The sequence below is a fragment of the Rhineura floridana genome, chromosome 22 (genome assembly GCF_030035675.1).
Source record: "Rhineura floridana isolate rRhiFlo1 chromosome 22, rRhiFlo1.hap2, whole genome shotgun sequence".
NCBI classification, from domain to species: domain Eukaryota; kingdom Metazoa; phylum Chordata; class Lepidosauria; order Squamata; family Rhineuridae; genus Rhineura; species Rhineura floridana.
Window position 1 is genome coordinate 20,088,785 of NC_084501.1, and position 14,480 is coordinate 20,103,264.

At 47.2% G+C, this 14,480-nt stretch overlaps 1 protein-coding gene across 1 annotated transcript in view; it reads right to left on the minus strand.

The window, feature by feature from the left end:
- Positions 1-14,480, minus strand: part of ESRRA (estrogen related receptor alpha) — a 17,489-nt gene continuing 3,009 nt past the window's right edge. The window contains exons 2-7 of the mRNA XM_061606770.1: positions 13,441-13,786; positions 7,909-8,025; positions 7,399-7,524; positions 4,894-5,061; positions 3,949-4,218; positions 1-2,117 (exon numbers count right to left, since the gene is read on the minus strand). Coding sequence (XP_061462754.1) covers positions 1,870-2,117; positions 3,949-4,218; positions 4,894-5,061; positions 7,399-7,524; positions 7,909-8,025; positions 13,441-13,774 — 1,263 coding nt within the window. The 5' untranslated portion in view covers positions 13,775-13,786 and the 3' untranslated portion in view covers positions 1-1,869. The remainder of the gene's footprint in view (positions 2,118-3,948; positions 4,219-4,893; positions 5,062-7,398; positions 7,525-7,908; positions 8,026-13,440; positions 13,787-14,480) is intronic.

Sequence of the window (14,480 nt, forward strand, 5' to 3'; positions counted from 1 at the left end):
TGACTGTCCAATTTGGCAGCAGTGGCCTCTTTTAATTTGTTCAGTAATAGAGCTCTCTATGAATGTGTATGTTGTAGCCGCCTATACACAAATCAGAGGTATTTATAATATGTACACACACATAATTTAATACAAAAAAATTATTCAGCTTCTTTCTCCCCCCCCCCACCAGGGCAAGGGAGGCTGCAGCCCCACCCCCTTCCTTGGGAGGGGAGGGAAGGAAGCGAGCCAGAAATGGTGTAGATTTTTTTTTCCTGCAACAAATATACAGTAAAATATATTGCTATGTACACGGCTCTCAGCTTCAGGCCATGCAGCCTACCTTCCTTGGTTTAAAGTTAGCACAAGGATGGGGGGAGGGAAACTGTGGGGGTCCTCCAAGTGGTGTTGGACTCCCAGCAGCCAGCATGGCCAGTGGTCAGGGACGATGGGAGTTGTAGTCCCAACCACTTTCCATTGGGCACAGCTTCCCCCTCCCTGCTTTAGCAGTTAAAAGGGAATTTTAAGGGGAGGTGGGAGGTTTTCTTTATTGCTTTGGGCGTAAGATGAGGATTGACTTGACGGGTGGGGGCAGAGAACTAGCTGCTGTTGAAGGGGGGGGAAGATATGAAATCACACCTGAAAAAAAAGCATAATTGCCTTTTTAACTATTGCTACAAGGAAATTAAGTGAAGGAACTCTGGATGGAGCGGTAAAGGTCTTTCCCTTTCCTTTCTTGGGGGGGGCTGGGCTTCCATCATCACAGACACACACGCACCCCTTTCCCCAAATTTTAAGGCAGGCTCCATGCAAAGCACATACAACATAAGACACAGCCTCCTCTTCTCCCCTGCATCATGGGGACCCTCCCCTAAGTTTTATTACTATTTATTGCTTATAAGTGATAATGCAACATTCCCAGAGGGAGGGGATCTCAGAAAGGGAAAGAGTAGGGGGGAACCTCCCTCCCCTGAGAGACATCCTAATGAAGAGATGCAGCACTAAAAAGGCAGAAAGAAGGCAAAAAAAAAAAAAACCCCAACAACCCTGCCGTGGGTCTTCTCCCCCACATCCATCTCCCTCCTTATTCTTGGAGAGCAGGTGTGAGGAACCTGTGGCCCTCCAGATGCTGAACTACAACTCCTGTCAGCCCCAGCAGGGAGGGCTAAAGGTTGCCCACACCTGCTGGAGAGCTACAGAATTGGCTCCGACCCCCTCACCCCATTAAGGTGCATTTGGCTGGGCCCAGCCCAGGAACAAGACAGAAGGTGGCATTTGGAAAAGAGGCTGGGAGTCTGATGTCTCTGATCACTTAGGCCATCACTTAGCTGCATCCTGGGGCAGGAGCAAACAACACAATTCCCCTCCCCATCTAATCTTCCCTCTACCCCCCCTCCCCAAAACCCCTTCATGCCTTGAAAATGCAATATGGCTTCTAGGCTAGGGCTACAGTAGCTAATACTCCCCCCAGTTAATAAATTAAAAATTAAAAGTATGGCTTCCAGTGTGAATGTCAACCTTTCTCTACCTCCCTTCCTCCCTGCCCTGCGTCAGCCCCACCTCTCGTGCCCGGGGGGTGTCGCTTCGTCTGCTGTTTAAAATATTTTTGTCTCTCCTGTGCCTCCGTTTTCTTAAAAAGAACTCAGCCTCAGTGCAAAGCAATGGGCAGTTGTCACATTTGCATACATTGAAATGTGTTTTCAACGTTAGGGAGAGAAGCAACCGTTGGAGTGGGGGTGATTCAGAGGGATGGGAATGTCTGAACCGGGCCTCAGTTCGATCCATTTCAGTGCTCCCCTCCATCCCCGATGACCAGTCACTCTGCGCTTTGCTCTGATGTCTTTGCTTCCCCCACCCCAAATCCTGGCCCCGGCCCCTCTGCCTAATCGTTCAGTCCATCATTGCTTCCAGCATCTCCAGGAAAAGCTTATGCATGGGGACCTTGCCTTCCAGTTTGAGGCTGTAGAAATGGTGGAGGACGCGGGTGGCTGTCTGGCGCAGGAGGGGCAGAGTCAGAAGGAGGCGCCCGGCCCGGCGGGGCTCTTCAGGACGCCGCGATGCTTCATATTCCAACAGTGCCTCGTGGAGCACATCCCGGAGTCGCTGGACGGCTGCCATGTCCTCGATGTGCACAGAATCTGGAGGAAATGGGAGTGACGCGGCAGGGGAGAAATACGTGCACGCAGCAATTAGGAGCACCATAATTGTAAGGAGACACAGGCAGCCTCAGCAGCTAGGAATGCCTTTTACCAACTATGGCCAGTCTTGGACAGGGATAGTCTGGCCACAGTGATTCATGCCTTGGTAACCTCAAGACTCGATTACTGCAATGCACTCTATGTGGGGCTGCCCTTGGGCTCGGTTCGGAAGGTCCAGCTGGTGCAAAATGCTGCAGCTAGACTGTTGGTAGGGACAGAATACCATCAGTGCATAACTCCAGTGCTTAAAAACTTGTCCTCGCTGCCCATACGCTAACTGGGCCAAGTTCAAAGTTCTTGCGTTAATTTGCAAGGCCCTTAACAACTCGGGTCCAGGATACCTCAGAGACTGCCCTGATCTCTCATATCCCTGCCCGCTCACTGAGATGTCTGGGAGAGTCACTGTCAGCGGTCTCCCATAGCTTGGGCACACAGGTCTTATCTACAATGAAGCTGTGTGTTCAGGACTGTGGCCCAATTCTGTGGCACTCTCCTGGCTTCAATCAGACAGACTTCTGGAACTTTTCATTTACTTCAGCAGGCATCTTAAGCAAGTTTTTCTGATCTTACAGTTAATTCTTAAATGATTTTATGATGCATGTTGTATCCTTATTGTACACCATTTTAAAAACTATAGTAGTGTAAAACTTGAAAACTCAGAGAAGCACACTTTAAAAAAAAAGAAAGCTTATGGTATTAAGTGGTATATAAATTATTAAAACAGAAAATAAGTAAAAAACACATCAAATTGCCCAACCCGAAGGTCAAGAATTCATTGCCAAGGTTTATGCCTTGTCATTGAGGCTAAGGTACGCTATGACGGGTGCCCAAAGTGTGCTCCATGGACCATCATTCAGCTTCATTCAGGTGGACCGCGGCATGTCTGGATTTGTGGTTGAAAATGGGAGACAACGCACACATCACGTGACATAAAGATTTTCAATTGTATTTTTATTGCGTCTTTTATATCTTGTATTACAATTTGAATTCTATGGAATGCAGATTGTAATGCTATAAAAGAAACACAGAATTAATCGAAGAAGCAGTAAAGATAGAGTTTAAAAAATCACACAGCATCTAGCGCAGGGCGTGACGACTGCTTCAGCAGGGGGAAAACCCCACGAAGTCGTCGTCCTCCAAGACCTTCAGCAACTTCTGTGTGGTCCGTGAGGAAAAAAAGGTTGGGAACCATGGCTACAGCAGGGCACCTACGAAGCCTCATTTTGAGAATTATTATTCAATCAAAGTATTTCTGCTCTACAACACTATTGCCTTGGCATGCTTTCCCGAAGCATCTAGCTGGCCAGATGTGGAAAGCACAACGCTGGACACGATGGGATTTCTAACCTGATTCAGGGCTGCTTCCAGGTCACCATTTTGAATTTCCCTCCAAGCCACAAGGGACAGGTAGGGCACCTTGAGACACCATGGGCAATTTAAAATGGCAGGTGGCTTCCAGGCCCAGCTGTCCATTGTGGCAGGCCCTGCTGGGACACACGTTTGCCAGCAGTTCCCTGTCAGACAAGGACCTGGGAGACCTGGGTTCAAATCTTCACTCAGCCATAAAGGCTCACTGGGTGACCTTGGGCCAGCCACTGTCTCTCAGCCTATCCTGCCTCACAGGGTTGTTGTGAGGATAATATGGGGAGGGGAATGCCAGCATATATGCCACCTTGGAGGAAAGGTGGGCTATAAAAGCAACCATAAATAATTAAACTTTTTGGAATCCTTCCATCCTCCTGGCACCTCTACGTCTATGGCAGGGACTCACCTGAGTTGGCAAGCGCCAAGGCCTTGAGAAGCACATACTCTTCACGCTCCAGGCGCAGGGCACGGTACTTGCGCACGAGCTGCAGGACCACCCCACTGAGCTCCAGCAGCCCTGCCGCCCGCGCCGCCTCCTCATCAAGCGCAAAATCCTCTGCAAAGACGATCTCCTCCTCGCAGGGCAACGAGCGCCAGGCCACCCCCAGCAGCAAGACCTCCAGCCACACGCTCTGCAGCACAGACATCTGGTCCGCCAAGGACAGCGCTGGGAATCCTGCACCAGGAAGAGCAGAAACAGGAAAGGAAAGGATTAAGACTGAATTAGCTACGCACCAGGTTGCCTGTGGTGAGTGAAAATCACCTCCAAGCAACCAGATGTGGGCGCCTTGTGATTATGTTTTTCTCTTTAGGGCACCAAATTATTAAAATAGGGATGTGCAGGCAGGTCAGTCCCATTTGTAATGCTGGGTGAATAACAACATTCAATCTTATCTGGGGATCGGGCCGTAGCTCAATAGTAGAGCATTTGGTTTGCATGCGGAAGGCCCAGGTTCACAACCTGGCATCTCCAGGTAGGCTGGGAAAGGACCTTGCCTGAAAGCCTGGAGAGCCACTGCCAGCCAGTGTAGACAATACCAAGCTAGGTGAACCAATGGTGTGACTCAGTAGAAAGCAAATTCCTTTGCTCGTAACCAGAGTGGTTGGAGTGTCTAACCAGAGATGCTGAAGACCAAGGTTTGAATTCCCACTCAGCCATTATTATTATTATTATTATTATTATTATTATTATTATTAATTATTTGTTTATTTGTTTACTTACTACCTGCCCTTCACCCAGAGATCCCAGGACAGGTTACAACCATTTTAAAACACATAATTAAAGCAGCATCAAGATACTTCCCCCCCTGGCAACTGAACGGATGTGGCCTCAGGCTAATCCCTCTCTCACCTGGTATGTTTTTGGCCCAGCCGATGATGACCACAATCTCCCGGTCAGCCAGATCGCACAAAGTGCTCGCCGCTTTCGTGGGGCTGTCAGGAAGTGCAGGGTCAGGCATGGCATACAGCTTCTCAGGCTCTGCCACCAGCAAGTGCGACACCATCGTGTTCATTGGAGCTGGGGGGGGGCAGGCGCAGATGGGTAAGGGGTGAGGGAGCAACAAAGAAGGCAAGATACGTGTAAGGAGGGACACACACCCCACATTCCCCCTCCCCATCACCCCCTTTTTCACATGGTGAAGTACCCACAAATTTGGTTAACTGCAGCAATCAGCAACACGACTAAGAGGTAAATTCCCTGGCCGGGGAGTGGGAACCTGTCAGGCCCTCCATGTGGTGTAGTGCTACATCTTCCATCACCCCTGAGCATTGGCCATGCTGGCTGGGGCTGATGGGAGTTATAGCCCAACAACATCTGGAGGGCCGGCGGGCTCCTCACTTCCTGATGTAGATACTCGAAAAGTGCTGTTAAGTTCACTGGAATTAGAGTTTGTATAACTATGGCCTTAGTTTACACCGGGGTGGGGAGCCTGTGGAGTCCTCTAGATGTTGCTAGACCACAACTCCCATCATCCCTGATCACTGACTCTGTTGGCTGGGGCTGATGGGAGTGGGGAACCCAAGACCACGGGCATCCACAGGAATTTTTCCAACGTGGTGGGGGGAAAGTAAAATGCTGGAAATGGGGGGGGGGCAGGAGCAGGCTAGTTTCTCAACCCACCCCTCCAAAACAAGAATAGTGCCTGTACATTTTGCCTCATATCTTAGGTTCTACAAATGCTGGAGACTTACTCTTCTTTTTAAAATGAAAACTGGTGACCTGGAGATTATGGTCCATCTGGAAGGGGACAACTGGTTCCCACCGTAGACACCCAAGTCTGCAGGTTCACTGTCCCTGAGCTAGACTGACAAGTGGGCTAATGTAGGCCTGGGTCCACACTTTCTCCTGCATTTTTTCATTCATATCTGTAAGGCACCAGGCTAAAAGTCACTTTAATTACACTGAGAAAAATCAGATGGTATGATCCTCCATGGATTATACCACTTCGGAATGCAACATGGGGTGGGGAGAAATCATATGATCAAATTCTCCCCAAGATTAAAACAACAATAACCACCTCCCTGCTTGTGGACAATTAGCATGTCAGGGAATGGTAGTTTGGTATTTTTTTAAAAGTATTTTTATTATTTTCTGTTAATAAAGTACAACTTCAACCAACATTGGAGTACGGATGTTCTTGTCAGCTTGCCCCATTTTCCTCCTTGGATTCCCACTTGTGTTACAATTCTATTCCTGTGACTGTAATTTGTTTGAAACTGTTTTTAATACTGAATTTTAAAGGTTTCTGACCCGCCTTGGGATCTTAGGGTGAAGAAATCAAATAGATAAAAATGACGACACATTAAAGCATTGCCAAATCTGTAGGCGGTGCAATTGATTTTGAGATTTGTAATCTGCTTAACATTTTTGGCTTTAAGTGGTTTATAAATATACAAATAGCAGCTCTCTCCTCGATGTGCTCCTTTCTGATGTATAAGAAATGCATTTTATAGGGGGGAGCGTTCAATCATGCAACACCCCAACACCCCACTCTGAATGGTACACACCCAGGAGGGCTGTACCGCATGTTTCGTTACTTAAAAGCAGAGAAGTTAAACCTTTCCATCTTGGCATACGCTCTCTTCTTCTTCCTCCCTGGGATGTGCCAGCCAGGTTGCCAGAACGACAAGAATCGCTAGCTTTAAAAGCCATTCCCAGGGGGATAATTCCACGGAAACCACCCCCGTCCCTCCCCTCTCCCAGGCTTGCCATTCATCCCTTTCCTGGTTTCCTGTGGCTAGTAAACATCGCCCCCTGGTGGTCAGTTGTGTTCCCCACTCTGAGAACAGGGCTGTGGCTTCTTAAGGTTAGATGAGGCACAAAGGAAATCTGGCCTTCACAGGGTGGGAGGCAGAGGAATTGCAGCTTCAGTAACACTCCGGGGCTCTGAGGAGATCCAGCCTATCTGGCTCCTACAGAGAAAGAGGGCGGATGGATGTGGCCCCCCAGGCCTCTCCCCCTCCCCACACACACACTGGCCCTGCTTGCCCCCTCCTCCTCGAGTGCTTTTGCCTGTAGAACGTGTCCTTGGACTCTGATCCCGCTGCTTGCTCGCTCGGAGGAAGGATACAGAGAGGGGTGTGGGGTGTGTGTGTACAAACTAGCCTACTGTACAAAGGTGACATTCATGTTTGTGGCTCCATCCATCCTCTTTTGCCTCTGGCCCCGCCCATGTGGCCCCTAGAAGATTGCCCAGGCATGAACGTGGACCTCAGGTGGAAAAAGATCCCTCACCTCTGGGATGGAGGTGGTCAAGCAGGTGTTCTGTTTGGGCCATGCTCTGGGCCTCTTGTCCCCAAACGCTGGATGGGCACCTCGGTTCAGAAGCCACCTTGCACCTTTATTGCCGCTCACCTGGTTTCTTGGTGGTCGCTGTGGCAATCTGGGGGGTGACAAACGCGCTGGGGTAGGTGGCCCCCTCCACCTCAGGCCGGCGCTTGTACTTCTGACGCCCTCCTCGCACCCGGTCTAGACGTACCCCTGAAGAATTGGCAAAGGGGGTGGGGGTGGGGCAAAGAGAAGATCAGAAGAGCCAGGCTGCTGCATCAGGCCAACCACCCATCTGGCCCAACGTCCTGTTCTCATGGTGGCCAAAAAGCAGATGCCTACAAGAAGCCTGCAAACAGGACCTGAGTGCAACAGGACCAGGCTGGGGAAGGCCCTTCTCTGCCCGAGACCCTGGAGAGCTGCTGCCAGTCTGAGCAGGCAATACTAGGCTAGCAGTATGGAGAAATAAGCCTGACCTAACCCAAACTGACACAAAACATTTCTCTCTCTGGCCTCCCCTTCTCCCCATAGCCGTTTCCCATATCACCAGCCCCAATGCCCCTTCGGAGGTTGAGGTGCCCATGCCCAAAGCCCTACCTTCCTTGAGCATGCCCACTCGCAGGCACTTGGTGAAACGACATGCCTGGCAGGCTTTCCGGCGCCGTTTGGTGATCTCACATTCGTTGGTGGCCGGACAGCTATATTCGATGCTGCCTGAGAGAGAGAAACAGACGGACCTAAGAAGCGCGTGGCTGCTGGGTCAGGCCAAAGGGGGCCCATCTAGTCCAGCCACCTGTTCTCACAGTAGCCAACCAGATGCCCAGTCAGCATAATAGTCCACTGCCTTCACCTTCCCTTGGCTAACTTAATATTAAAGGTTAATTTCTCCACTATTGCCATGTCTGAGAAGCCAAGTTTCTAGGGTCAGTTTCTCTGCCAACTTTTTGCCATTTGGCCATTTCTGCCATTTCCAAGTGTGTTGCTAGGCAGCATGAAGGAAATTCAATGTTATCACTAGGTCTACTTGATCCCTTTTTTGTTTTTTAAATGGAGAGGCTGGGGGTTGAACCTGGGGCCTTCTGTTTGGCAAGCAGGAGCTATGGCCCCTACCTCTCCCGCTGCCCCCACCAAGAATCTTGGGAACAAAGAATGACAAAGAGAGAATGCTTGGAAGTGGCTGACAGACGGCGAGACCACCACATATTATATGGCGATGGCAAAGGCAACTTTACAGACCAGCCTTCCCCAACCTGCTCGTCCCAAACATCTGGAGGACACAGATCACACCATCCCTGACCACTGGCCGTGCTGGCTGGGACTGACAGCAGCTATAGTCCAAAACATCTGATGAAGGGCACTAGGCTGAGGAAGGCTGGACTAAGAAGTCTTCTTCAAATTTTCCCTTCCAGGTCCAAGTCCTGGCTTTGAAGAGTTTGGGTGGTTCAGCCCTGGCTCAAGTGATGCTGTGATAACAATGGCAGGTCTTCACACAGTGTAATAATAATTAACTTAGGGAACTCAGGGCAGGCAAAATTGACTTTAAAGTCGGCGAAGGGGAAAGCAAAGGCAACAGACTGTCATGCTGTTTCGAACATGTTTAATATATATGTTTGGGATCATTGTACTTCAGTGTGTACGTCAGCCGTATTGCTCAAAGCTTTGGGATCGTAACTAACATTGACCGGTAAAAGGTGAAAAACCCACCAAGGGCATTGCCCTAATTCTCAAGTCTGATCATCTTGATCAAAATTCAGATGTACCCTACAAGGAGATGTTATCAATGCAATGCTTTTAATAGCAAGAAATTGGAAAACTGAAGAATGGAAAATTTTAATATGGTACTATGCCTTAATGGAAAGATTGACAAAGAAAGTACAAGCCACTAAACGAATAAACATGGAAGACGATTTTGTAGGCCAATGGCATGGATTTATTCTAGGCTCAAGAGCTAGGGAAAGTTCACAAGAACTTTCATGGAGAGGCTTAAAAGGCTGAGACAGAAATGCCGCCCTGGGAGGAAGGCCGGAACATAAATCTAATAAATAAATAAATAATATAAATCCATGCCTCTTCGCCTTCTCCCTGTGTAGTATGAAAAGAATGACGACACAAATGGCAGTATTGTACACCAGGCAAAACAAAACAGGTATGATTTCTATATATGGCATTTTTACATGTTGTTATATGTAATGAAAAATAAACAGTTTTTTTTTAAAGTCTAATCATCTTAATGGTGACAGTTTTATTCTGCATTTCCCCCTGATTACCCAGGTGAACTCTGGGGTGGGTATTATTGTTGTTGGTTCACTTTTAGAGGTTGGATTCTCATGGTTGCATCTTTGACCTCTGCTCATTGCATTATTTACCTGTGCAGGATATCAGTCACTTGCCTTGTACACAGCATATGGAAAACAATAAAAAATAAAACCATACAGAACTCAGTGCCAGAAGATGCAGTTTCCAAAGAAAGGAAATAGAAATAGCAATAATCACCCCTCCCCAAGAAAAAGATCCATACTGATTATCTTTAATATAAAATATTGGCTCCCAATGTTTCTTGGGTTACGGTGCTTTTCACCAGGAGAAATTAAAGGAATCAACAGGGAACGGCCTACAATTAGAGCATCTGCTTTGCGCACACAAGGTGCCAGGTTCCATCCCTCGTAATCTCCAAGTAAGGCTCTCTTGTCTGAAACCCTGGAGCATCCTTTCCCAACCAGTGTGCCTCCAGATGTTGTTGGACCACAACTCCCATCAGCCTCAGCCAGCATTGCCAATGGTCAGGAAAGATGGGAGTTGTGGTCAACAACATCTGGAGGCACACTGGTTGGGAAAGGCTGCCCTGGAGAGTCATGGCCAGTCAGCGTAGACGGACAGTACTGAGATATATGGAGCAATGGTCTGACGTGGTATAAGGGAGCTTCCTATGTTCCAGTACACAAGTGGAACCTCCAGATACTGAGCCAGTATACCTCAAATTACTTGTTACTTGCCCAGGGTGGGAGGGGAGGGCTACTGCCTTCATGGCCTGCCTGCAGGCACGTTTGTTCTTATCACATCAGCCCCTAGCCGGCAGTATGAAACAAACCAAAGAAGCATATTGGTGCCAGGGTTCAGGACTGACACAACTGAAGGAAGTATTTCTTCACATAACCTATAATTAACTTATGGAATTCCCCTACCCACAGGATGAGGAAACAGCACTCAGCTGAGCTGGCACTTCTTTTTCTTTTAAATTTATGGAGGAAGAGGGGTCTGGAGGCAGACATGTCACAGCGTGTGGAGGCCTAACATAGTGAAGAATCACTGCAGAACAGGCAGAACCTAAATAAGAATCTCAGAGCATTAAGAAGGACCCTGCAGGATCAGGCCAAAGGCCTCTCCGGTCTCAGCATTCTGGTTTCACAGAGGCCAGCCAGAGGCCTATGAGAAGAGGACCACCAGCAGGACAAGCCCAACGGCACTCTTCCACTCACAAGCCCCAGGAGCTGTTACTCCAAAGGTGCGCAGCCTCTGATTGTGGAGAGAGTATACGGCCACGATGACCTGCAGCCACCAGTAGCTTTGTCTGCCATGGATTCGTCTAATTCCCTTTTATTTATTTATTTATTATTTGATTTATGTCCCGACCTTCCTCCCAGCGGGAGCTTTTAAAGCCATCCCAGTGGGTGGCCATCATTCATCTTGCTTTCACTCTGCAATGTGTGAAGAAGTCCTTCCTTTCATCAGTCCCAAATCTGATGAGGGGACTGGACTTGATGGCCTTATAGGCCCCTTCCAACTCTACTATTCTATGATCTCCCACCATTCAGCTTCACTGGCTGACCTGGGTTCTAGCATAATCTCCAAACACACCATGCAAAATTTTATGCACTTTTATTACATCCCTGCCCCCCCCTTTCTTGCCTTTTCCCTAAATTTAAGAAGCCTCAAATGTTGTAACTTTTCATCATTGGGGAGTCCCTCCAGTCCCTTGGTCAGCCTGGTTGCCCTTTTCGGAACCTTTTCCCAGCTATATAATATCCTTTTTGGAGGTGTGGCAACCAGCACTCTACACAGTATTCCAACAGCAGTTGCACCATAATTTCTATAAAGGCATTACAATGTTGGCAGTTTTATTTTGAGTCCGTTTCCTAATGATTCCCAACTCGGAATTCACATTTTTCACAGGGGCAACGTTATTTAATTGTATTATTTCTTACAGAGCAACTTAGTAAAATACTTCCTATATGTCAGTGCTGTTTGCAAATTTAAGAGAAACATTTTAATGAATTGACGTGCATTGTTCTGCAGATATAGGGCCGTATAGCAACTGACCTTTTACTCAGACGCAGTGGAATTAATGGCCATGCCTAACTTAGGTCCATTAAAAGTTAGTTGATGACAACCCATAGATTTTTACAGATATTGCAAATGTCCATTATTTATTTATTTTATTTTAACAAAATTTATATACCACTTGAGTGTAAAAAACTTCTAAGCCAGTGATATCCAACTGTTTTTTCATACTTGCCAAAATTGTGACAAATGGGTTAGCATTTTTGCCACATGACCAAAAAAATTGAACTGTGTTTTGAGGGTAGAAAAATACTCAATAATTTTTGAATTAATTATTGATAGAATTAATGAGAAATCTAACATATATTTTCATTAAGCAGCACAGGGAAATCAGGCATAAAATGAGTTAGACTAATCTCCTCCAGATTTTTTCCCAATACCTACATTTTGATTTCACCATTTTTACCCCAAAATTGTGATTCACAGAGCCACATTGAACCAAAAATTGACTACAATTTTGAAATAACTGCATTTAGAAATGGGAACTCATTTTGATTTAAAATATGAGTCCACATAATAACAATTGAATAATCTTTCAAATTATGAGTGCTTTGAAGTAAAATCACATCCATCTCAAAAAAGTGCCTCTTCAAAAGAGCCGCACAAGCTCTTGAGATAGTTGAGAATTGTAAGCGTTAAAGTGAAACGGACCTTGCTTGAATTCAAAAACAATTCTGGACTCAGAAAAGTGTGTAAGACCTAAGGATGAATCTGTGATTGTTGTGGGCGGAGGGGGGGACACTTTTTCAGAACTGCTGCATGTATTAAATAATTGTATTAAAAATTTTATTTAAAAAAAGGTGGTAGAAGTAAGGCACCAATTCGCTACAGGTCAATCGCTATTTTGGACACCAAGGCTCTAAGCAGTCCATTAAACTCTATTAGCAGATAAAACTATATATGAAGAAAAGGCAAGGGTGGGTTTTTTGTATTATGTTTTTGTAAAGGCCTTTTGTCATGTGCAATGAAGTTCATTCATGCTCATTCTTCCTGCCATTTTCTTTTATTTCCACACAAAAAAGGGACTTTTTTAAAGAAAAAAAATGAGCTTGGCATTTAGGGAAAGGACCACGAACAACCCTGAAGAGGACAGTCCTTCGCAGCATCCCGCCATTGCACCTGTGATAGCTAAATGGAACCTCAGTATTAAGAGGCAGTCTGCCATTGGGAGGAGCGTCTCAGAAGTGTCTGGCTGTTGTCAGAATGAGGAACATAAGATTAGATGGATCATCAGTCTGACCCAGCAGGGCTCTTTCGTTTTAGCAACATAGGAAGGTGCCTTGTAACAATGATCCATCTAGCTCAGTGTTGCCCACATCAGCAGACTTTTGCAGCCCAAGGGCCACATTCCCTTCTGGGCAACCTTCCGGGGGCCACATGCCAGTGGTATGTGTGGCCAGAGGCAAAAGCAGGCAGAGCAACGGATGTAAATTTGACCTGTGTAGAGTAGGCTATGGTTTCTACACACACCCCTCTCTGTCCTTCACCCAGACAGGCAAGAGGCGTGATCAGACTTTAAGGACACATCCCATCCAGGCAAACACATTTGGGGTGCAAATGAGGGGTGTGGCCTGGGGAGCATTCCAAGGGCCAGAGAGAGGCCTGGAGGGCCACATTCCCAGCCCAGTATTTTCCCAGCCCTACCTGGAGAGACCAGGGTTTGAACTGGGGGCTTTCTGCGCGCAAAGCAGATACTCTGCTGCTGAATTACAGCCCTTCCCCAAAGGAAAGTACGTTTTTTCCCTAACAGCTTCAGGAGACTGCAGGTTTCTCTCGTAGAGAGCTACTTACCTTGGATAGTTCTCTTGAAGAACGCTTTGCAGGCTTCGCAGGACGCCACGCCATAGTGATACCCCGAGGCAACATCCCCACACACCAAACAAAGGCGTTTGGGCATGGCACTGAGCATGTATTTTCCCCGCCCCGGAGGGTCATCCGGGTCATCATCGTGGCGGCGGCGGGGTGCTCCCGTCCCGGCAGGCAGTGCCCCAGCCGTCTCCAGCTCTTGGGGAGCCCCGCTGGCGCTGGTGTCGGAAGAGCCGCTCGGGCTATGCTGGGCAAGGCTGTCTGGGGAGGCCGGCTCTGTCTTGATGAAAAATTCTGCTCGCCGTTCGCGGGACGACATGGCTGGATATGGCTGCAGGAAGGAAGGGGGGAATGTGAGGACAGTTGCGATGACATAGATGCCTTACCCCATGTCTGCCCACTCAACCATTTCAATCTGTGGAACTGGCACAGAGGTGCCACTTAATGCTCGTTCCGCAGCACCAGCACTTTGGAACTCCCTGCCTACTGACATCAGGCAGGTGCCTTTCCCTTTAGGCAAGCTTATCCAGGCATGCGGAATGCTGGCATATGTTGTAATCTCTTTTTAGTAGAGTGTTTTGAATTATAATTATTACAATCTTATGAATGTTCTTAAATACCTGCTTTTAATTGTCTTTTACTGAACATTTTAATGTTTTGGTTTTTAAACTGCTTGGAGGTTTTATTATAATCAAGCGGTATGTAAGTGTTGCAAAATAAATAAATATATCAATAAAGTAAAATGTAGAAACTCCCTTAACAGAAGACTGCACTGGGGTGATGGATGTTGATGGAGGAATCCCTTGTTCACACTGGGGAAAAAAGTCATCAGTCCATCTGGAATAGTGGAAAATATTTCCCATTCCAAGCATCTTAAAATTTATTTGGCTGTATATATTCATTGCATTTAACAAAAATGGACAGAACCCTTCAATGTTATAAAACTAAAGGTGGTGGTTAAAGGCAGATCTTTAAAATAACGATGATTTATCCATTGCTTACTCAGAAGAGACTGGAAAGCACAA